Here is a 23,692-nt window from a genome sequence, read left to right as displayed (position 1 = left end):
ACCCCTCCCCTGCCTCCACATCCTCCCAACCCCCGCCACCACATCAAATATCATGAAATCATTAGTGTAATAAGCATGGAAATCTGTTTGCAGATTATCAACCAACTCCCCCCCTCTCCTCCTCCTTTATCTGTCCAGAATCTCTCTATCGGAGCCGTTTTCACCTCTTTATCCTATACAATCATATTACAGAAGAAGAAAGACAGTCAGAGGCAAAGAAATACAAAGAGAGATACAGGGAGCAATAAAGAGAGAGCGTTTGATGAGACAATTAAAGTTTGACAACACAGACAAAGACAGATTAAAGAAAAGAAACAATTACATATCAGTTCAAGGTCTAAACTCTCCTCTAAGTCTTCTTTTAAAACTAAGGCTACTCTCCTGCCATAATAAGCAAATCCAGGTTTGTAAGTCGGCTGGTGTGTGAACGTATCGTCCTGGCTACAGCTGCTGGTCCCTATCTGTCAGTAGGCCAACCAGGCTACTCGCCTCAGTAAACTCTTCAACTCACCAAGGGACGCTCGGACATCAACCATCTCTGAAGGGACAAATGTGGACAAGTCTGGTGACGCACCATAAATGATAGGTTGATTAAACTCACTTGTTTTCTTGTGATGCAGAGTATCTCTTTATGAATAAATAAAGATGTACAATATCTTTTTAAAAATAAAAGTAGAGTGAAAGGCAGCTCCCACACAAGCTAAAATCCTAATTTTGAAGACCCAATGTCCCCAAAACATTCATAATGTTCTTTTTCATTATGTCAACTTGTGACTTTTAACATACTAGTTAGACAAGTGTAAAACTATATGCATGCATCTTATATTTTGAAACATAATGAGGAATTGGCAGGATTGAAAGGATTTTTTTTTGCATTTTATAGTCTATAGACATTCCTGTGTTGTTGTCACATAAAATAACTTTGAGCAACTTGAAGCAGGATCTTTATACTCTGCTGGAGTGAAAGTGAAGCTATGTGATTTGCAGGTGTAAATTACTGACATGTTCTGGTAACACTGATAATGAAGTAGAAAGTATTTTCACACTAATCTTGTGAATAATTGACACACTTGAAGCATTAATAGAGGGTCAACTTTGTAACAGAAATTAGATGATGCCTTTTTCTGACAGATTTAACAAAGAACCAGATGTAATATTTCAAATGATTGTGTGAATTACAGATTATGTTACTTAAGTGGCTTGTCCATGCCTAAATTAATACAGCAAATCTCTCTAACTATTCACCATGCGCAAACAATAAAAAACTAAATTTACTAAAATTGCAAGGATCTTCTTTGTGTTTTTAGTAAAGCCCTACAACTGTTGTGTCAAGAGACTAATTCCACAATGAAAACACAGATTTGTCAGTTCACTTTTTTTGGGAATCATGACCTCAACTTAACCTGCAACCCTGGATTGACCCATAAACCAGCCTCCACCATCACGCTTCTCCTCAGCCTTCCCTCCCAGGACAGATGACGTACCTCCCTTCTCCCTGTTCTTCTACTCCCCCTCTCTTCTTCCATCCTTCCTCGGGCAGTGTGTGTAGTAGAACGATGGGTACAGCTGCTGATTGAGCCAGTAATCCTGATGAGGCTGATTCTTCGTGTATTGATTGAGCTGCTGGCTTTCTTCTACTTTGCTCTAAAAAGCTGTGCATCTGGACTGATTAGCTGCTGTAGGCCACCTCTTTCCCTACTGCTTCATTTCTCCCAGAGCAAGGATTCATCCAATTCAGACTTCGGTGCATGTGTGTTCATGTGTGCGTGTATGCATGCGCTTGGACGTGTACTGTACATGTGTGTGTACAAAAGCAGAAACTAACGCAGAGCACTGGGAGCAATTAACTTCAGTCTTTTTCTCTGCACTGCTACTGATCGCGTTCAGTCAATCTGCTGAAATGCGAAAACAAACCAAACCAAACATGAACAATAAAACAAACCTCAGACCACATAGATCTTAATTGCCCACCTAATTACTTCACCAGTCATTCACTCATACACTTAACTTAACAGGAGGAGGTAACATTAGTATTCATCATGAAAAATCAAGCACCACAATATTGAAAACAGAAGCTTGATCATCACATCAGTGAAAAATTTGGGAAATATTGTTTTGAGTAAACTGTGGAACTGTTACTGACAATCATTGCAAATGATGTAAAGTAATATTTAAAAATGCAAAATTGGTAAAATTACTCCTTGATTAGAGACCAGGGACAAGGTAGGTGTTTGAAATGACAGTTTGCTTTTAGCTGGTGACACCATGGTAAGTGTAAAAATGGTTGATACACTAATCTTAAGAGTAGTAGATCAACAGAAAGTCATGAATGCCTGTTTAGAAATCTACAGGGATATATGTGTGAGGCATTGAGGGAAACAACATTTCCAACAGCCCTGCAACTCTACCTCAGAGGGAGATGAGCTCCATTATTTACAGTTTTCTGTCTCGAATCGTAATCAGAGTCTTACACTCCCCAGGCAGCTGACTGCTGGGGTGCAATCTTCCCATAAGCATAAACACACCCATAAATTCAAACACTCAGTATTCAGGTATTCAAATTCCCCAAGACACATATACGAAAAAAAAAAAATGCTGTTAAATATACCAGTGCGTATTTACATGCGTGTGTGTGTCTCTCTATGCAAATGTGTAATGTTTAACTGTTTAACGATAAACCAGTAACTAAGAATCATGTTATAATAGGTCCCAGTAGATATGTTTCAGGCAAAACTCACACAAAACAAAACATATGCAAACTGGTTGCACTAACATCAGCCTAAAAAATCTAACACAAATAAAGCAATATGTGCAATATAAGAATCGACATGCATGACTGAAAACAGAACTCGGTCTACAATTATTTTCTCCTGCTCTGTACAAGTTAGAAGAATTAGCATAAAAATTAAAGTATGATACAAAAACCTTAAATTTAAGGTGATTTTGGCAAAGGAAAACATGAAAATTCAGTGCACTCATTTGTGAATTCACATATGTACACAACACATGCAATGAAGCATAAGCAGAGATATTTGTCTTCACAATACACTTACCCAGTATCATTATGTCTAATTTTAATTAGTTCACATTCCTACGTGTGCCTTTAAGGGGAAGACTCGCATCAAAATGAGACATGCACTTTTATAATGTTTGCCAAGATATAACAGCCCATACATGTATTGATTAATGTTGTTTATGCATCTAATCCCCTCTTGAATAATTCACACCACTTTTTATGGACCACTACATCAATCACACCTGTAGACACCCATCTATAGACATCTCCATACCTAAACCTGATTGTTTCTATATTGTGCGCTATGTTTAATGTCTCATACTTCATTCAAACCCTTAGTGAGACATCTACAACAATTCCTATAATATATTAAAAAAGTAATGTCTGTAGCGTGTACATTAGCTTTTGCAGACAATTTCACAATTCAGCATGACAACTGTGTACACAAATGCACAAGATTGCAATTTACCACTCACTTTAACCTATTAAATGTCTGCTATTTTTAAACAGTGAGCCAGTGTAGCGCTACGAAGACAACCCAAAAAATTCTGTACCAAACCAGTGCCTGAGTAAGTGCTCAAAGCAGAACACAATGCTTGAAATAAGGAGGCAATAATTTAAATATTCACTATCTGCAACATGTAATATTAGTATGAATGGACTACGTGAAAAACAACTCCGCTGTAGGTCGATTCCCACTCAAATCAAAGTTATGAATACTGTCAACAACAGCATCAAGAGCAATTCTGCAACTGAGCTTGACAACGTGAAAATCTGATTTCAACTTTATGAGATCTGCCGCTCTTTCCAGTGAAGAGTTACTGAGAACTGTTTGAATTTCGGGGTCAGTCATTTGTGTGGCATATTCAGGGTCATTTGCGTAACGCGTGGCGGGGCGGGGGTCATTTGCGTAGGGTGCTGGGAGCTGCAGTTTAGTATGCAGGGAGGCAAGGGAGGGAGGGCATGTGACATCCACAGAGAGCCGGGACCCTCACTGACCCCTGTCTATAATTCATCCCTTGGAATATGGGGCACATCAAACCTTGGTTTCTTCCCACCCAAAAAGAGGAGAGAGAACCTTTTCACTTTGTTGCACGGCACTCTGACCCCGTATTAAAGCAAGTAGCAAGAGAAACCCTGAAACGTTGGTCATTAAATTTTCAGGGCTGTCCCAGGAGAGCGTTTCCAGCAGGTTTCTCGATTGGTGGATGGGAGAAAACTGAGGAAAGGCCTCATGCTGACAGCTGGAGCAAGAGGGAGAAGGAGTGCGGTTTCTAAAAAGCATTTTCCTTTCATGAAAGCATGTGCAAACAGGTATGCGCAAAAGCTAAAACTCACAAATATCCACTACTAGCAGTTAAAATGAGGGAAAACACAGTGGATTACCTGTGTGTGTTTGGGCAGGACTGGGGATAAATGAAATGCTAATATAAAAGCTGGACCAGGCCCTGGGGGAGACAGTATCCTCCCTCTATCCCTGTTTTCTGTGCCTCTCTCCCTGCCTGTTAGCTGCAGGTATTCAGCTCCAATTGTGGAGGTTTCATTAAGAATGCAGAAATCAAAGTGCGTAAGTGTGTGTGTGTGTGAGTGTCTGTATGTGTGTCGAATAGAACTTACCAGATGTTCTAATCTGGCTTTGATGTTCCCGGCGTCCCTGCAACACAACAACACATTTCCCCCACTGTAAATAAAGTGCAGACACAAAAACTCATTTAATAAAAGCATTTCTTTTTTTGCAGACACGCACACACAAACCAAAAAAAAAAAACACACACAAAATAAAAGCTGTGAAGAGCGCTTTCTGAATTAATTTCTCAACTATTTAACACATTGGAAAACAACCTATGGCTAATTCTGAGTAGCTGGAATCAGGCACTAAAAACAAATTATTTTTATTAATAATTGATTTACTTATTTTCTTGATCAGTAGCTTTATTGCAGCATTACAGCTCGTCAACAAATAGCAAAAAAAAAACAATCTCATCCCAAAGGTATTGCTGCGGTGACCTACAGTCCAAAACCCCAAAATATTAAGCTTACTACCATAAATGATGAAAATATTCACATTTGAGAAGCAGAAACAGTGATGTTTGCCCCTTTTGCTTGAAAAACATTGCTTAAATGATTAACTGATTACCAAAATATTTGAGCAGATCAATATTTTGTTGATCAATTAAGCTGCTAATCATGTCGGCTCTCACTGGAGTACAGTCAGCAACTGTCAGAAGCATTGAATCCTCTTTGTGTTTCACCAGGATGAAAATGATTGTGGGGAAAAGATCCTAATGATATCAAAAAGGTTTTGTTTAATCAAAAGGAAAACACACATAATGAGGAATTATTCTAATTGTTAACCTCTCAGACTGAAATGCTGTGTGCATTTTCATGCGTTTGCATCTACACCAGACAGAGGTTAACTAATATTGTCGCCGCACTGCTGGCAGTCATAATAATAATTTCCAACTACAAAGGAAGAACTGGGAGCTTATTATCTGTGAATTAATAAAAAATGTGTGTATGATTATCAGGGTAGCAACAGCACAACGGCGAGGCGAGGAAGTGGAGGAGGAGTGGGGAGCAGTCTGTTTTAAAAAGAGCAAATTGGCAGTAAATAATAGATGCAATTTTGGCACATTTCAAATTTGCAGCAGTGGAAATCAAAAGATCAAGAGAACACAAACAGCCCCCGTCCCCGATCCCCGCACCCCTCATCCAACTCTGGCCTCTATTACTGACAACTCCACCCGGGCTGTGGTGTTTTACCGTGTGTGTGCATGCATGTGTGTGTGCTGAGAGGGAGGAAGGCTTATCGACAGGCTTCAGTTGCTAATGCAGCCGGCAGCATCACAGTGTAAATCTACACCATCTCTAAAATTACATACTGTCTAATCCATCCCACCCTCCAGCCCCCTCTCCCTCCATTCCTCCATCTATCCATCCATCAGGCCATGTCCCATACCCAGTATGACCACAAACCTAACCCATTCCCACATCATCAACCTATCTAAATAACAGTATGAAGGAATGCCAGAAATGTCACACAGAACTATTAACAAAAGTTTAAAAAAAAACCCCAAAACAACCAGAATGGAAGAAAAAGTCATGAAAAAAGGATGTTTGCTTGTTTATACTGTGCTCTGTCAGTGAGCCACATGCAGACAAGTCAACCACTTAAGGCAAACTTCATCTAGCTGTAATTACATTACATTCTGACAAACACCCCGCCACATTCATTATACATGACGGGCGCCCGGCAACCAGACAGCAAGACATTTGTTACCGTGGTGACAGTGTGTGTAATCCGCTAATGAAGCGCAATTAGTGAGAAACAATCTAACACAGGGGAGACGCAGCGCTCGATCCCTCCTCCTCCACTCATTTCCCTTCTTTTTTCTTCCTCCTCTCTCCCCTCGCGCTCCTTTTTATACCCACATCTTTTTTTCTCCCGTCTTTTATTTTCGCGATTCAACCTTTATTAAAGCTCTTCACTTGCATTTAATCTCCCGCTCTTTCATCTGTTGTCCTGGCTTCATCAAGGGCAAGCTGTCCAGCGCTGTCCGCACCAGGGCCGAAGGGATCGCTCTATCCATTAGACACGCACAGCTGACACACATACACACACACCGTTTTACATCCTCATCTCTCTTTTCAAAACATCATATAATCTGCTGAGGTCTTCAGGGACTGAGCCTTCCTTTTCTCCTTATCCCTCTCTCTTTCTCCCCTCCCTCCCTCCCTTCTTCCATACTCTGTGCCTTCAACGCAGAGGCAGCATCGATTTCTGAATTACGCCACAATATTAAATAATTAATATACTTGCCATGATTGATGTTTTGCATTAGGCCAATATTAGGTTATCAATCAAAATCCACTTGGTTTAATGTAATAATATTGAAAATGTGTCAGTGCCTGTTCATCCAATTTGTAGTGGAGGCAGGCCAGATAGTAATGGTGGTGTAGCACAAGGCCTCAGAGACACTATGGCCTGCTTACTACAACCACAGGAGCACATTATAGCCCCAGCACACAGCAGGAGAGAGGGAGGGGAGCGAGATGAGGTGCAGACATGGAAAGACGAGGATGAAGCAGACAGACACTGATTTGTGATATGATGTGACAGGCTTGGGATGTGGAGAAGGCGTGGCAGCCACGTGACATATTTTAGTTTGCCCTCTTTCAGGAAACTGATCTCACGGCACATTAAAAACCTATTTAGTGCTACAGTAAGTACAGATATTAATTCGTTAATTTGCAAGAAACCAATTAAAGTAAGTTCAAATATAGCCTAAAACTGGATTAGTGTATTAATGACAGCTCATACTCATTTTATAATCATGTTCGTTGGAGAATGATATACATCAGGCAGGTAAGATTTATGGTGTAATTTCTGGTTTGACCTCAAGTGTCCTTGAGCAAAACATTGAACCCCAAACTTTTTTCTAAATGTAAGTTGCTTTTGATAGATGTCTCCTAAAATGGATGTAATGTTTAACACTGAGTTACTGTCATCAGTTCAAAAAATATTGGTACACTAAGCCTTTTTCACAACAGACACTGACTTTTTAAAGCAGAAAAAAGACATGCATTACAAAGAACATCAATAGTGACTGTTATATTAAAGGTAGTAAAGCATGACAGTGAGCCAGCATGCAGAACATAGAACTTAGACATTGTTAGTGTTATTATTGCATATATACCTGTGTTGTTTTCATGGCATGTCATGACATATCTGTGAAAAGGCTTAAAAAGAGAACAAGTTGAGCTTCTAAAGAGACACCCACCTAAAACTGTTTCTATGCATGTTATCTCTTGACAAACAAACGTGTAAATGCTACATCTATATACGTGAAAGTGGCAAAATTTATTCTTTTTCAGGCAAGCTAAACCTTAAGATGCAGCAGCCAATGGACAGTAACTCATCCTCACAAAGTTGTGACCCTTAATAAGGTGTTTGCAAAACTGAATTTCTGGGAATCACCTTGCTACTGTTTAATATGAAAAGGGAATCTGTCAGAAGTGATACAAGTGAAGGCATGCTTGGCTTTGTAGAGGGAATGTCCGGACTTTAACCAAGTTTTATCCTTCAAACATGCTGGTCAGTCGTCATTCTGTTCAGTGTTTTTGCATGACAAAGATTTGGAAGGTTGAAAATTGATACCATTAAATTTTGGGGAACTTGCGTTGTTTGTTTTCCCTTTGAAATAACTACAAACCACAAAGACAGAGAGCCTGACAGAGAATGGCAAGTGAGCCAGAGCGACAGAGAGAGAGTAATGTACTGTTGTTCCAGGAAATGGTAATTAGTTAACTGTGTTCAATTAAGTAAAACTGGAAAAACAAGTGAGAGTGTTAAACTGAGCCCTGGCAAGGTCAATACTGACCAATTTAACATGGTCGCTGGATCCATCACACTGTCTGCACTCTCATGCTTTCTTATTCCAGCTCCTTTACCGCTCTCTCTTCTCTCTTTTATCCACTCCAGTTGCATTTTTTCTTCTCTTCCCTGCGTTCTTTCTGCCTCTATCACTCACAGAACATGTTCTCTTTCAGCGTGTCCAAACCCTTTTTTGTCTCTTACACTCTAACGACGATCTTTAAGCGGTTGCCTCATCTTACCTCATCTCTTTCCTTGCATCTCTCCTCACCTGTCATTTTGCCCTCTCCCAATCACCCGCCTGCCTCTCTTTCTCCCTCACCCCACTCTCCCCACCCCTCACCCTCCCGAGCCCCTGCACTCCTGCTAGCAGACAATTAATTACAGAGCCAGCACCAGATGAGTTGTCATTTGTGGTCAAGTTTCTAATAATTGCATTAGGTCTTCAGGTTCCTCTAAGATGCCCTCCCCTTCTTTCCCTTCACCCGCTCGCTTTTTCTTTCCCGTCCTCTCTTTACTTGAACCCCCTCCTCCTCTCCCCCCACCCCTTGACACAGCAGAGATGAATATCTTTAGTCAGTCAATGGAGGCGACAGAGGGACTTAAAATGCAGAGGCAGTCATTTGATTTCCAGCTAACAGAGCTGCCCATTAGCCCAGCACTCATCAGCCATGCATTACCTCTCAGACCTGCTGTCCTGAGTGTGGAAGCTTTAACCCTTTTGCTGTCCACTACTGGCCAGGTTTAACTTGTAATGTCGGGCATACTTGAGTGGGCTCTCTTTCATTAGCCATACTACAAGCTTTAACTGTCCCTTATATGTGACTGCAAAAGGTAGATTCTGCAACTCTAGAGAAAGACTGTTGATATTAAGCTAGTTAGCATATTTAAATGGTTAGCATGTGCCAGATTTTTTTATACCTCTCATTCCTAATCTTTCCCTTCCCATATTTTTCCACTCTTTTCATTGCACTAGGACAAATGTGCAAGAGCTTAAACATGCACGGGACACGCTGGATTAGTGTTGTGTGGATCGTTCTGAGTTGCAGCTATGTATGAACATGAAACGTTTTTTCAGCGAATCCACAGTAGCAGATTCTGAGGAGATACTTACTGAATTTGACAAAAGGTGTACTGAATTAAAATCAAGGGTCTTAATGGTTATCAGGCAATTGATTATTGCAGTCAAGGCCAATAAGGCCAAAGACAAAGAACATGCATGTTAGAAAATGTATTGTAAACTAGCTGTAGTACCTAGTTATACCACCAGGTGGAGCCTCTTATAGTCTACCATCTCAGTAAACCCAGCAGATGGCCACTCAGACTACCAGCAGTTCCAGTTTGGTAACAGAGAGCATTATGTGAGATTAGCTAGTAACGGGACACCATGAGAAAGCCTTCTGTCTTGCTTAATGCCCACTAGCCAGAGCTCTCCATTGCTAGGTGACCTGAAGTGTGTTAAAACAGTATCACAGTGGCCTAGTGGCTAAAAACCTATGCCATTGGATGAGCCATGAATGTCTACATATTTAAAGCAGCTACATCAGGACACAGAAAGAGTTCATTTTATGTCGTCAATTAACCCAATACTGGTTGACAAGGCTACAGATGATCAGTTACGAAATTTGTTCAAAAAGTACATCCCTATTTAGAATCACATACTCCACATTTAACTATCCACACTGGAGCTGTCTATCAAAATTATCTTTTGTTTCACCTTTATGACATTTCCCTTTCCAAGTATTGTTTTAATATGGTAAAATAAAACCCAATTTCAAGATTCACCACAGCAAGCAATAGTCAAAAACAAAAACCAGTGTCTGTTTGTTTCTCTGTTTTCTCTGCTCCATCACACTTTGTTTACCAAGTATGAGATATGCGGTCAGTTAAGAGTCACAAACACTAATGAACCAGAAAGTGTTGCACTTTTGTTTAAAGCATCAACCATAAAAACATTTGAACATACAAGATGACAACACAATTTCACTCCCACAGAATGGAAATTTACTGATGTAAATTGCAAAAATTTGCATTTGTAAATCTGTCAGTCAAGGTAGAAAAACTTCTCTTACACTGACAAGTTTACATTTAGGGCTGACAATATTTTTTTATTTACATTATCAATTATCTTAGAAAAGAATGATACAAGCCAATCAAATTTTCCTAAAATTCATGTTGATGGCAACAAATTGCTTCATCTGGTCAGTTCTCAAAAACCAAGAGACATCCATTTAAAATTAGCCAGCGCCAGGGACTGTTTGGATCTTTTACTTGCAGGATTAGTTATGAATATAGATATTTGTCAGTTTGATCTTAAAATGTCTTCTCTATTAAATTCCTGAAATCATCATTATCATTTAAAATGATTGCGTCACAGTCTCAATTTTGTAACAACCAGGGTCACATATAAACGTAAACCAGGGAATTCTCTGACCATGCTGCTGGCACTACTCAGCTTTTTCTTTAAGTGCACCTATCTATTTTTACTTTAGGTGGAAAAATAACATTTGGCCTTCAGCAGCCTCTTAGCCCTCAACCTGATATTAGTCAGAGATAGTGAGGAGAGGAGCAGAAAAGAGAAGCAGCAAAGGAAGAAGGGACACTAACACGATAAAAGAGACATCATTCATAAGAGTGTGTGTGTCTGTGCATCCTATTTGCCACACTTGCATGCCTTGTCAAGCGTGTCATTGAGCATTCATATGTTGTTTGACTGCTGATAGAATGGCAGGCATATTTATTAAAGAGTCAATGTGATGGGGACACCAGAGCAAGAACGCGCACACACACACATTCAAATAAAACACATGACGCACTAATACACAGTCCACATCAGTGACATCTGCCTGTTTAACTAATAGAAGGCAAAAGCTTCATATTGAGCAGTTGAGGAACGGGGAGACACACACACACACACACACACACACACACACACACACACACACACGCACGCACACGCACACACACACAAGCACAATAATACAGGGAGTGCAGCTTTCCCCCAGGCCTGATTGCCATCTCCATAGCCCTTTTTTAACAGGGCTGCCAATTGAAATTGAAATTGTATTCTTGTGTGTGCTATCAGAGCTACCTCTCAGGGTTTTATACAGCTAAGAGGAGGGTTGGAGGGGACTGACACAGACTCACAGGAAGGGATAATGCAGGGGTAAGTCTGGGGCTGTCACTCTTTCACATGGAACACATAAGAGGGAACAAAACACAGACTTATCGTTCTATGCTTTCTATGTAATTCAGCCTGCATACACACACACACACACACACCCACATACACACACGCAGGCATACATTTGCTGGTACACAAGCTGCCCCCCCTTCCCAGCGGAGAGGGCTTTACTTTAGCATAATCCCAAAATGTGAGAGAAAGGCAGTCCATTAAAAATGGGGCTAACAAATTCAACACTTTATGTTTCTCAGAGGGAGGGTTAAGTGCAGTCAATAAAAAAGTCAGGAAAGGACGAAAAAGAAAGGATGAAGTTGATTTACGGCTGGTCTTTCTGCTCTCTGAGATAAACGCACATAGAAACACCTGTTCATATGTGATCCATATCTGCCACCTAAACGTCGAGTTAAAGAGAGTAGTAGCAACATTCGGGGAGCAGAAATGTAAAGACTATGGTTTTTATTACGTCAACTGGGATTGATTACAATTTCTGACTGCTCAACATCATAATCACCATCTATAATACAAAACAGATATATTATGACAAGGTAAAAGTTTGTGAAAACATTTCACTGAGAAGCACTGTTTTGACTATTGTGCAACCTGTACCTCCAAATCGGACACCACATGTTCATTCTACACAAAGAAATTCATTTTGTACCACTTTTACAAAAAGGTGACTAAGCAATTCATAATAAAACTTATTTTGACACCACTGCCTTGCTGAAAAAGGTGAGCATTAAGAGCATAATTAACCTTAAAATGAAGGGAATGCAGAAAAGAAGCTATTATGGAGGAAAGCGACTTAGTGCCAGAGACAGCGTGGTACTGACTCTCTGACCTGATGAACATCTTATTATTGTATTTCATTCAGGAGTTTGTCTGGTGAATCTGCTTACTGCAGATTCAGTGTCAGTATTTAGGCTGGCTGACAAATAGGAACATTGCAGGATAGAAGCTAAAAATGATGAAAACATTCACATTGTCAATGAGAGTACTGACATTTTTATACTATTAAATGTTTTGTGTAAATTTACACTACCATTCAAAAGTTTGAGGTCACTTAGAAATATCTATATTTTTGAAACAAAAGCAGCTTTTTTCAGTGTCGAGAACATTAAATTAATCAGAAACACAGTCTAAACAACATTAATGCAGTAACTTACTATTCTAGCTGGAAACGGCTTATTTTTAATGGAATATCTCCATAGGGGTACAGAGGAACATTTCCAGCAACCATCACTCCTGTGTTCTAATGCTACATTTTGTTAGCTAATGATGTTGAAAGGCTCATTGATGATAAGAAACCCTTGTGCAGTTATGTGAGGAACAGGAATAAAGGTGTGAGTTTTCATGGAAAACATGAAACTCGGTAGGTGACCCCAAACTTTTGAATGTAATACATGTTGGTCACAAAATAAATCTAAATCTAAAAAAAAAATATCTAGGGATCCACACTAAGATTACTGATTATGCCATTTATTAACTAAAATAAATACAGCATACCAACTTCTACAAGTACAGATTCTTTACGCCTTAAAAGTCAAGTTTTGGCAAACTACATTTATTTTTTATTAAGATTTTACCATATATTAATCTGAATCTCACGTGAAATTAGGCCTTCATCATTACAACGATGTAGCAGAAAAGAATCAGTGTTTACTACAGACAAAAGCAGGCGGGCTTGTGTCAGCACTTACTATGTGTCCGGATTAATATTATTTTGCCATTACAAATTAAACAAATCAAGCACCAGTAGGTCACAGTTGAAAAACCATCATCAACTCAGTCAGCAGGTTGCATGTCTCCCTAGAGACAGCCCATATCTCTCTCTGCTCAGCTTATCCATACTAAGTTGGTGTAGAAGGGAACCGAACGCTGGGGCCAAGTTTTGAAGAAAATTGACTTCTTTTTAGTGTTACATAGAAGGAGGGCAGGACAAAGACAGAGAGAAACAGCAAAAGGGAGACATGTAGAGCAATCAATTTCCCTGTGGTTTTCTTCAATAGCCAGCGGTCCTTTTCATACCTCCCATTTATAACCTTTCCTAATCAGAGAAATACTTCTCCATTATTGAGGCTGAGACAATGACACTCCCCAACACTTCTGCCTGCTCCAAAACTATGTAGATTGCAGTACTGGCACACAAAGAATAAAGCACTGGGCTATACGGCAGAGGGGGGCGCTTGTGTTAAAATCACATGTGGAAATCTTTTGGCTCTCCTCGCGGCCCCAGAAAAACTGATGGGGAACAATGGCAGCCCGGCACAGCATCTGTCATGGCACAATATAAAAAGATGATCTTGGCACCAAATGGACCAAACAAAAAAAAAAAAAAAAAAAAAAAAAAAAGAACGAAAGAGAGGGAGGAAGACGGGGGAATGGAGGGGAGGGGCAGGGGAGGGCCGGGCAAGAGGTAATTCATTTGCAAATCAGGCCCTGGTGCTCAGGTCTATTTCAAGCTGCCAGTGGGTGCCAGGAGTTAACAAGGTAATCAGTTTCAATCCTGCCCTTCAATTGTACATCACACCCTCATCCAGAGAATACCCTGGCCCTTTCTATAGGGGCAGAGTGGGGAAATAGCAATCTGGCTGCTGGCTGGCGGCACACACAATAAACACACAACACACACACACCTGAAGACATTATTAATAGCCATCTATACACAACATGTCCTTACAAAAAACAGTATGCAGTCAAGCAGACCTGAAACATGTAGCTGATTAACTGGTATGTTGATAAACAGGATTTTTTGTAGTCGTTGATTTATCAGGCAAAAGGAGTAAATACTTGATAGTTCCAGTCTTTAAAGTTGATGATTCACTGGTTTCATGTGTTAAAAAAAAACCCAACCCCTTTCAAACATATTAGATGATAATAAAAACAACACAAGCATTGAGAAATGTTGATGTTTTTGTCTTATCGTATTGTTACTGCAAATAAATATGTTTGTCTTCACATGAGTTTCAACTGCCACTTATGATGTAAAATAAAAGTAAAAATCTGAAATTACACACTATTTTTCAAGCAGTTTCACAGACTGTATGATTTTTTAGGGATTTGATGTTTCCTTTAAACCTCTTTAATTGAAACTATTTAATTGAATATTGGAAGTCTTCTTTTGGCAAAAATTTCGCCATTCTCATCATCAGTCCAAATGAGAAAGTATCAGCAGGGACAGTGCTGTTCTAAAAAGCTAAAAGTGGTACATGCAAAGCGGTAGAAAGAAAACATTGCTAAACCTGTTCTAATCCTTTCTTCCTCTCTCTGTATCCCTCTCTTTAGCCTGTGTCAGCTGTAACCGGCTGGCCTGAGAGGCAGTTAGCCCCCGTTAGTCCTTCATCTGCATAATCAATATGACAACCTTATTTTTCTGATGCAAACAGGATTTCACTGCTGAGCTGTGTGTGTGTGTGTGTGTGTGTGTGTGTGTGTGTGTGTGTGTGTGTGTGTGTGTGTGTGTGTGTGTGTGTGTGTGTGTGTGTGTGTGTGTGTGTGTGTGTGTGTGTCAGTGCCCAGTCTGCTCCTGGCCAGCCTCAGTCATGGCCCTCTAGCCTTAATTAGATTAGGTGCGATTATCCCAGCTCTACCTTACAAGTGTACAGGCGGGATAAAGTGGCCACAAAGGCCAGCCTGTCACAGGCACCGGGCTCTGGTCTGCAGGTTATCAGGGTCCAGGGAGACACACCGCGTACATTGTTATTCATATCATCTACACACCGTTTTCTACTGTGCCTTTTTCACTTCTCTTCATGCACTGATTTTTTTCCCCTCCCCTTCTATGTCTGTGGTGTCAAACTGGCGTAATCACTGGCCGGGGTAAGTCTCTTTTTTTCTCTCTCTCTCTTTCTGTCTGTCCGTCAGAAGACAAAACAACATGGCCCCAAGCACTCTGCAGTCCGGCCTACAGGGAGAGATGTCAGGAGTGTGTGTGTGTGTGTGTGTGTGTGTCTGTCTGTGGACTTCAAGGAAAAGTGGTACAAAGAAAAAGTTAACCCAAGTCTCACACTAATACAAATAGACAAATGAACACAGCAAAGGCTAACATGAACACAAAGATGGCTACGACAGCGTGGTTAGCTACAGCTCACTGGCTGACACCTTGCAAATAAAACTCCACTCTGAAGACCTGAATCTACTCAACAGCTGCATCTACACTTTTTTCAGTGTCGACCATAAATGTGTCAGATGCACAGAGTATCAAAAGACACTCAAATACCAAGTGTGGCCCTGAATGCTTTATCAGATCTACTATCTAGTTTACTATGTGATCAAATGAGTTGATTAAAACATAAATGTATAAATGCCAGTTTTAGACCATATAAAGCCCAATGTATTGTATCTTATTGAACACTTGAGAGCATTGGCTTATGTTGCAAAATGCACCCACGGATTAGGTAGAAAAACATGTTTACAATAAGACACCAAAAGCATTTTATTGGCCATGGCATCAAAAAATGTAAAATGATACGAGGTCTTACTCACTATATTCACATACAGATTCCAACATGCAGCATGATCACATATACAGTTCTCTCAAGCACACACTCAACATACAGTAATTATGGCAAATGTATACCTGCCACAATGTGCGTGCCATAACACTGGCTCGACAGGCCTTATTCATTCTGATTAATTTGTGTTTGAAAATTTAACAGGATGATTTGCTACTCCATTTCATTTTCTGAAATTCTCCACCATCTTCCTTAAAAACATTTTCCGCATAGAGCTCGGCACTGGCAGATTTCAGTCGGTTTTCCATTAATGTGTGTGTACGTGAAGAAAAAGCAGTGAATTATTTCACTCTGTTGATTAGACAGCAGTGCCTATGATATTTATACACACTGTACATATTTTCCGTGTCGTCAGAGCTGGGCATAGAAAGAGGCTGAAACACAGAGGCAGAGGAAGAAAGAACAGAAAGGTGGAGTTATAGTAAGATACTGAGGGAAGAGAAAGATAGAACAATATACCTGAATTAGACCTGAACAAAACAAATGAGTCAGTGAGAGCATAAAAATCTATTTCAGGGCTTTAACACAGCCGGAATGTCTCTCATGAGAAGCAAGAGAATCATGAAAAGACGAGTATCATCACGATACTGTATCAGGTATTACTCACATGCATTTGAGCAAGATCTGGCTGTAGTTCAACAATATTATTCATCGACTTTCAGTAAAATGTGATCTGATGTTACAGAAATACATTTTTTCCTGCCAAAATTATCGATTTCAAGCATAATATGATTAAAAGCTAAAAACAGATTTACATGCATGACAAATTCTGTCTCATGATGCATATGATGCAACACAGTGCTTTAAATATTTGTTCCTTTTTTGATATTTGCTGTATCATCATGCATCGATATTGGAATACATCTCTTTTAATATTCAGAGTTTTAACGCAAAGCTGATACAGCATACAGAAATTAAGACTACATATGCCCTATTGGCACAAAGTGGACAGCAGGACAGAGTTGGCAGTGTGTGTGTGTGTGTGTGTGTGTGTGTGTGTGTGTGTGTGTGTGTGTGTGTGTGTGTGTGTGTGTGTGTGTGTGTGTGTGTGTGTGTGTGTGTGTGTGTGCGCCTGGGAGAGTAAGAAGTGAGACGCAAGGTAGAATAACTCTATTAAGCAAACCACAGGGACTAGGCTGGCGAGAGAGCAAGACAGAGCACACGAGAATGAAGGAGAGCAAGAATGAGCAAGACATTAGTACAAATGAATTAAACATCGGCCCAGAGATCTAAACTTCTCCTGAAAAAGTGGCAGATTAAATGGGTAGGAGGGAAAGGAGAGGGAGAGAGAGGGGAGGCTTCATAACTTTCCTGCGGCTACTCGACGTTCAATATGAGCTGTGTGAGACTGCCCACTCTATCAGTGACAAAAAGAAGTACTTCCATCCCTCAGTCATCGCAATCAGGCACACACCCACTTGTGTGATTGCTAACTGCACGCATAACTCTTTTGTTTAAGCTGATTTTCAATGTGAAAGAAAACGCTCTGAAAATGGCTGACGATTTCAAACCTCCACTGAGAACGATTATTATACTCTCCTCTCAGGCAATATTTACTTGCACGACTGAGTCACGGTACTTCACTGTACGTCTGGAATGCTGTTTACCCAGTCTGAAGGATGTATTCTTGTAATGATCAATGCCATTAGGCAAGACCTGCAGAGCCATATTTCTGTTTTCAGAGGTCAAATGCATGACGAAAGGTACTCTCCGCTAACTGAAACTAACTCTCCTCTGCTATCCTCCCTCTCGGTCTTTTTCCTCCGCTCTGTGTTACTTTGTCTGCTCTCTCCAACTAAAAAGAACATCTCTTTCTATAATGTATTCTCACTCTCAGCCTTTCTCATAAAGACTTCAGTCAACACCTTTCCTTGCCCCTGGTGCAGATGAATAAGCACTGGAGTCTGGAGAAAATTAAACATTAACAGTGTGTCTCTTTTACACATCATTCTCCATAACAATCTTCTCTTTTAGCTCCCCTCCCTGCCTTCAACACCACTCGCCTTCCTCCAAACCAAACTACCCAGCTTTTCCAGCAAGAGAGAGAGAGAAATACTGAGGGCAGAAAAACACATTTTGTCGACAAGCACATTTACATAACCCTCCTAAATCGGAGCTGGCCTGTCATGTTTGCTGCTCATAACCTGCTGCTTATAATCCTGCCTGCATCCTCTTCTGATCCATAAAGCGGAGCAGCCATCCACTTCAACAGCAGCCAGGACTGCCATCACTAGCTCCTGCTAAGACAAGGGCCGTAAAGAGGGGAGGGGGGCGGAGAGGAGAGGCAAATTGTGGAGGCGAGGTGAGGAGAATCGAGGAGAGTAGGGGAGAGGAGAGGGGAAACAAGGAGAGGAAATAAAAGAGAGGAACAGGGTAATTGGATTGGGGGATCTTCTATTTGGCCGGGTCTGGTCTCTGTCATCACGCTCCAGGCCTGGCTTCTTTCAGTGCCTACAGCAGGTCTCAAACACATCAACTCACAAACAAATAGACACACATATACACACCACTCTAGATGTGTAACTGCAATGAATTGCTACCCAGTTCAGGAGGCAAACTGTCCTGTGCACCGCTAAAGCCTGCAGGGTGTCGACTGTGCTCTTCTTTTTTTTTTTTTTTATGTGTGAGTGTTTGCATACTCCCTTAACAACTCACTAAATGGTTAAACAGATTACAGAGCGCAATAAGTGGATTGTCACAGCTCTCTATCGCTCACTCAGGATGTCTCTCCTGCGATTAAAAGTGGCCAGATTTTTCTCTCTCTCTCTGTCTGTACAAACACACACAGATTTGCACACAGAACAGAGAGGTCATTCTCAGCCAGACAGCATTTCCTTGACTTACTGTCAGGACAACAACTATGTTGCCTGTGATTATTTTCAGCTACTCTTGAGCTCTTCTGATGTTTTACTAAGATTTGTATTTATAGTGATTAATATATTCTAAAAACGTGAACCAATATGCATACACAATACACTGGAATAAAATAATAAACTTAAAACTAATATCCATTACTGTCATCACTGACTTTCAGTTTTGTTTTCAGTAAATTCTCTATGGTGTCCTCTAGTCCGTGTCCTGTAATGAAACCCAAATTTAATTTCCTTGCATTTATGCTTCCTGTTTTTTCATTTTCTGCTTGGCGGCTGAAATAAGGCAAACCTTTTTTTGGACAAACAATAGATATTGCCAGGCACTGCTGTTTAATCTTCAGAAATTATTCAATCGAAGCAGCATACATTTTACCCCAGATTATGAGTTAGATTCTGCCTGTGTTACTCCCTTTGCTTGGATTCTGCCTGTACCTGAGTCAGCCTTTCATCACTCAGGGTTTAATTAAGAAACTGCTAATAACCACGGAAATGTGAGGCACTGAAAGCTGAGCCTTTTCTTAACTTGTCTTGCAGTTAAACATCCCTACAGACAACCAAAAGGGAAATAAACTATCTACTTTAGGTCAGAGACTCTTGGGTAAAGAGGAATACATTCCACATTTGCAGGGCCAGTTCATTTGACAAAAAATTTAGAAACAGGCTATGCACACAGTCCGCACACATTGTCACTATGATAGCCATCCGTGTAATTATCCATTCTTAAAGATATCTGTTGCTTAAAGTCCCTCTGCTCATTGATTTAATGCCTAAGAACTAATCTCTCTGTACCAAAGGTATGAATTTGCTGTTTTTTTCCCTTCTCGAAATGGCTTACATGCAACTATACATCACTGCGTCCTCTAAAATGTATGGATCTATAAAGTCACTGCCTCTCTCTCCACTTACTGAAGCTCAAGCACACCAGCTCACCTCCAACTCTGCTCAAACACTGTAAAACTACTCTACACAATGGCAAGTTGTAATATTGGACTAAGTTATCCATATACATTCAATGGGGGAACTGTGTCTGAAGAAAAGAAATGATAATGAAAGCCCCACTTCACAAGTTAAGTGGACTGTTTCCTTAGGTTTGTTACATATAAAACTCTGGATGTTTTGACTTTTACATTGGTACCCTCAAAATCCATAGCATTGACTGCTTATTTCGCTCATGATATGTCTACTAGCATACAAAAAGGGCCACATGAACATGATAACATGGTAAAACCAACTAATATTCACCAGCGGTGGTTTAAAATCTGCTAATGGCCAAGAAATAGAGCTTTTTCTCCACTTTTATAGAATGTATTTTTCAGAAAAAAATGTCTCCTTTGCATCTCAGACTCCAACCAGGCACTAATTATACTTCCCACATTTGCAGAGCCAGTCCATACGACATAAATTTCAGAAACTGGTGATTCCCACAGACCGCACACACTGTTGTCGTGTCCACTGTCAGCCATTCTGTTCTGCCATGCTGGTGCTTACGGGCCATTAGAAGCTCCAGATATAGAGAAGGCAGTACCAACAACAATTTCTGGGGCTACACGTAGGCATTCCTACTGCAATCCTATAATAATTTTACCGCAAGTTTATAATAAAGCTACAGTTATTATAGTGTTCACTCCTTTAGGTCTAGAGCCAGATTAGATGACCTACATTCAGAGCAATGCTAAAAGCAGGATAACTTTGTATCGCCGAGTTGGTCTTGTTTGTGTTTGTGTGTGTGTGTGTGTGTGTGTGTGTGTGTGTGTGTGTGTGTACACAAGTCCTTCTAGTGACAAGTGAGTTTATATGGGCCAGGTTGTTTTCTATCCAATCTATGCCCATTATTTGTGTGGAAAAAGCAGCTAATGACTACATTCAGCCATGGGCCAAGAAAAACTACAGCTGCACTACTCTGTGTGTGCATGTGTTATTCTACTGGGACCTCTGTGTGTGTGTTTGTGTGTGTGTGTGCACGCTGTCCACCCTTTGCATGTAGGCATCACTCCCATTTCAACCACCCAGCCCCCACCCCAACTACACACACGCACACCTACTCCTCTTCAGCTTCACCCACGTCTCATCTAGCTCCTGGCCACTAGGCTACCCCCCTAGACGCACACACAAATAAAACACACACTTACAGCTCATTGATTTAAGTCAATGTGAGTGTATCCTAACCTTCCGAGGACGGCGTTTGAAGTCTCTCTTACCTCCCCAGACCCGCTCCCAGAGCCAGACACAGCCTAGAGTCCTGCAAGAGTGCAGACAAACACACATACAACACAACACACACAGCAGCCAGCGGTCCCATCCACACCACCCATACACACAATCCCACCAGGCTGAGAGGATGCCGTAGGCAGTGGCTACATGCGTGCAAACACACACGCAAACACACTTACTTTCTCTGTGTATTACTAACACTAATGAGCTGATAGATGTTCAACAAAGGCAAAGAAGCAGACAATCATTTCCTCAGAGTGAGGCAAGAAGGGAGAGGAAAATCAACAGTAGTAAGTGCAAATGTGTGTGTGTTTGTGTCTAGGGCCTTGTTTTATTTTCTCTCTGCCTCACAGCATCGAGGCTTCCAGAGGTTAAAGCTGAGCGATGGAGCAAAGCTAGCCAAACTGAGGCCTGCAGGTCCTGCCGGGACTCTTGTAGTGAGGTTTGGTTCTGTTTAGTTTGTCAGGGGGAAAACACAGTAATGAGAGGAATTACTACACGATCACATTCGCAGAAAGAGATGGGAATGGGCGGGTTGGTGAAGAAATGTCAGGAAAACATGCTTTGTATTAAAGCTTTTAAAAAAGACCTTCATAAAATAAGTTATTTTGCTTCTTGCAAACCATGGATGCTGTTGAACTGCCGCTCCTCTCCAGAAGAGAAAACTCTTAAATGATTCTTCCATAGACAAGGGCATGAAAACAGGCTTTAATGAAAGGTAGACTCTTCTTTCATTTCTTTAACCCTAAGCTCATTATACGCTCTCCACTTTTACATGTATAGGGAAAAGCCAGTTCTCTGCTGCCATGAGAGGTCTTCACACTGCTCTCTGTGTCTCTGCTGGCCACCATGTGCCCATTTCTTACTCAAATGACATTAAATTGAGGGAAATCGACCAACGCTCTTGCCGTGACCTGGCACAGACAAGGAGTTCAGCCTAATTGGACAGACCTCTCTGATTAAGGATGTGAAGTACGGTAGCCAGCCCACGCTCTTCCGCCATCTCAATAATCTGTTACGTAGGAAAGAGGTCATCAATGCCCAAAGGAAAAGGGTGAAGACGTCCCTTAAAAGCAGACAAATTCTTTGACGAAGGAGTTAAGTTTGAGGAAGGTGACGGATGTAGGAAAAGAATAAGAGAAAAGAGCGTGAGAGAGCGTGTACACACCTGTGTATATGTATGCATTAACAATATGAAGGAACCCAGAAAAACTGGGCCCTGACTGTTCTCCATCCATAACCTAACCACATTCCTTCAAGCCTGATCAAAGCCTGAACCACTACAGCACTTAATGATGCCAAAACCTTTAAAACACTTACTTGCAATTAAAAATATTTTTAAAAACCTGTCACTTTCTGTAGAGAAACAGCCATCTGTTATGGTATGATTCTACTTTTCTGCTCATTAATTACAGGTGGGAATTGGGTCGGAACATCAGGTGAAGAATGATGTTACATTCAAATTAAACTTCTGTCAATTATCTGCCTGGGGGCAGATGTGCACTTGTTAACACAACACACTGTTTGTTTCTTCTGCTCTCATTCAATTGGAGGAAAAAAACACTGACAAATAGCGTTAATACAATAAAACTTGACCTGACTTGTGCATGAGAATGTATCGGTGAACTTGCAGGCAGAATGAAAGCTGAGTTGTGTGTATGCACAAAACTGTCATTCTACAGGAAATGCAGTGCACACCAGGGATGTCCAGATGGTCTTCATTTAGTTATACGTGTCGTACAAAACTGCGAACATTGGGTTCTACAGCTGTGTACTTTTGGATGACAGTTTTTCTGCTTCAGCTTAGCACCAGGAAAAGTGGAAAAGGACACATTGGTACACAAGTATCCATCATTCACAATGAATTTTAATTTAAAATGAAGTTGTATATATGTGTGGTCATTAAAATATTATTCTAATTGTTTTGAGGACAACAGTTAAGACAACATAAGAACGGATTCTGCTCATCTATGTACTTTGCCCAAGTTATATTATATTTCAGCTAACCGCATTAACTAGTCACGCTAATTTTGAAAAGATTAAAGTTATATTATAGTTAAAAATTGACACGCTCTATTTAGGAGGATAAACCTCAACTCCAGGATTATTATGTCTTTGTGAAAACAACCCTGTCTTTACTTAGCATACAATTAGTCATAAGTAATCATGTTAAATTACATATATTAAAATGGATTAATGCAAAAAATAAAGGGAGGTGTTGATGAAGGGCTGCTTTGGGGTATGTCAGACAAAAAACATGGTATATTCAGCTCAATGCAGATTATACAACAATACATAATACACGAGTACGCCTTCTAGTAGAAAAAAGTATCAATGAAGAGAAAATCACAAACACTTTGAGTGGTGGTTAAATTGTTACAGGAAGCTCTTTTGCTGTCTCTGTATACACCAAGTCAGATGATTATTCAGAGCAAAGCTGACCTGCTGACCTTGTACACTAGTCTGAGTAAACACACACCCACACACACACACACAGAGAGAACCCTACAATCACCCACTTAC

At 40.6% G+C, this 23,692-nt stretch overlaps 1 protein-coding gene across 1 annotated transcript in view; it reads right to left on the bottom strand.

The window, feature by feature from the left end:
• The window catches only part of rsrc1 (arginine/serine-rich coiled-coil 1), a 119,824-nt gene that overhangs the window by 70,293 nt on the left and 25,839 nt on the right, over positions 1-23,692 (bottom strand). The window contains exon 5 of the mRNA XM_055012417.1: positions 4,634-4,670. Within this exon, the coding sequence (XP_054868392.1) occupies positions 4,634-4,670 (37 nt within the window). The remainder of the gene's footprint in view (positions 1-4,633; positions 4,671-23,692) is intronic.

This window comes from Amphiprion ocellaris, chromosome 7, assembly GCF_022539595.1.
Source record: "Amphiprion ocellaris isolate individual 3 ecotype Okinawa chromosome 7, ASM2253959v1, whole genome shotgun sequence".
In the NCBI taxonomy this organism is placed as follows: Eukaryota; Metazoa; Chordata; class Actinopteri; family Pomacentridae; genus Amphiprion; species Amphiprion ocellaris.
Note: the sequence above shows the minus strand (reverse complement) of the source record. Positions and strands in the feature narration are given on the sequence as shown.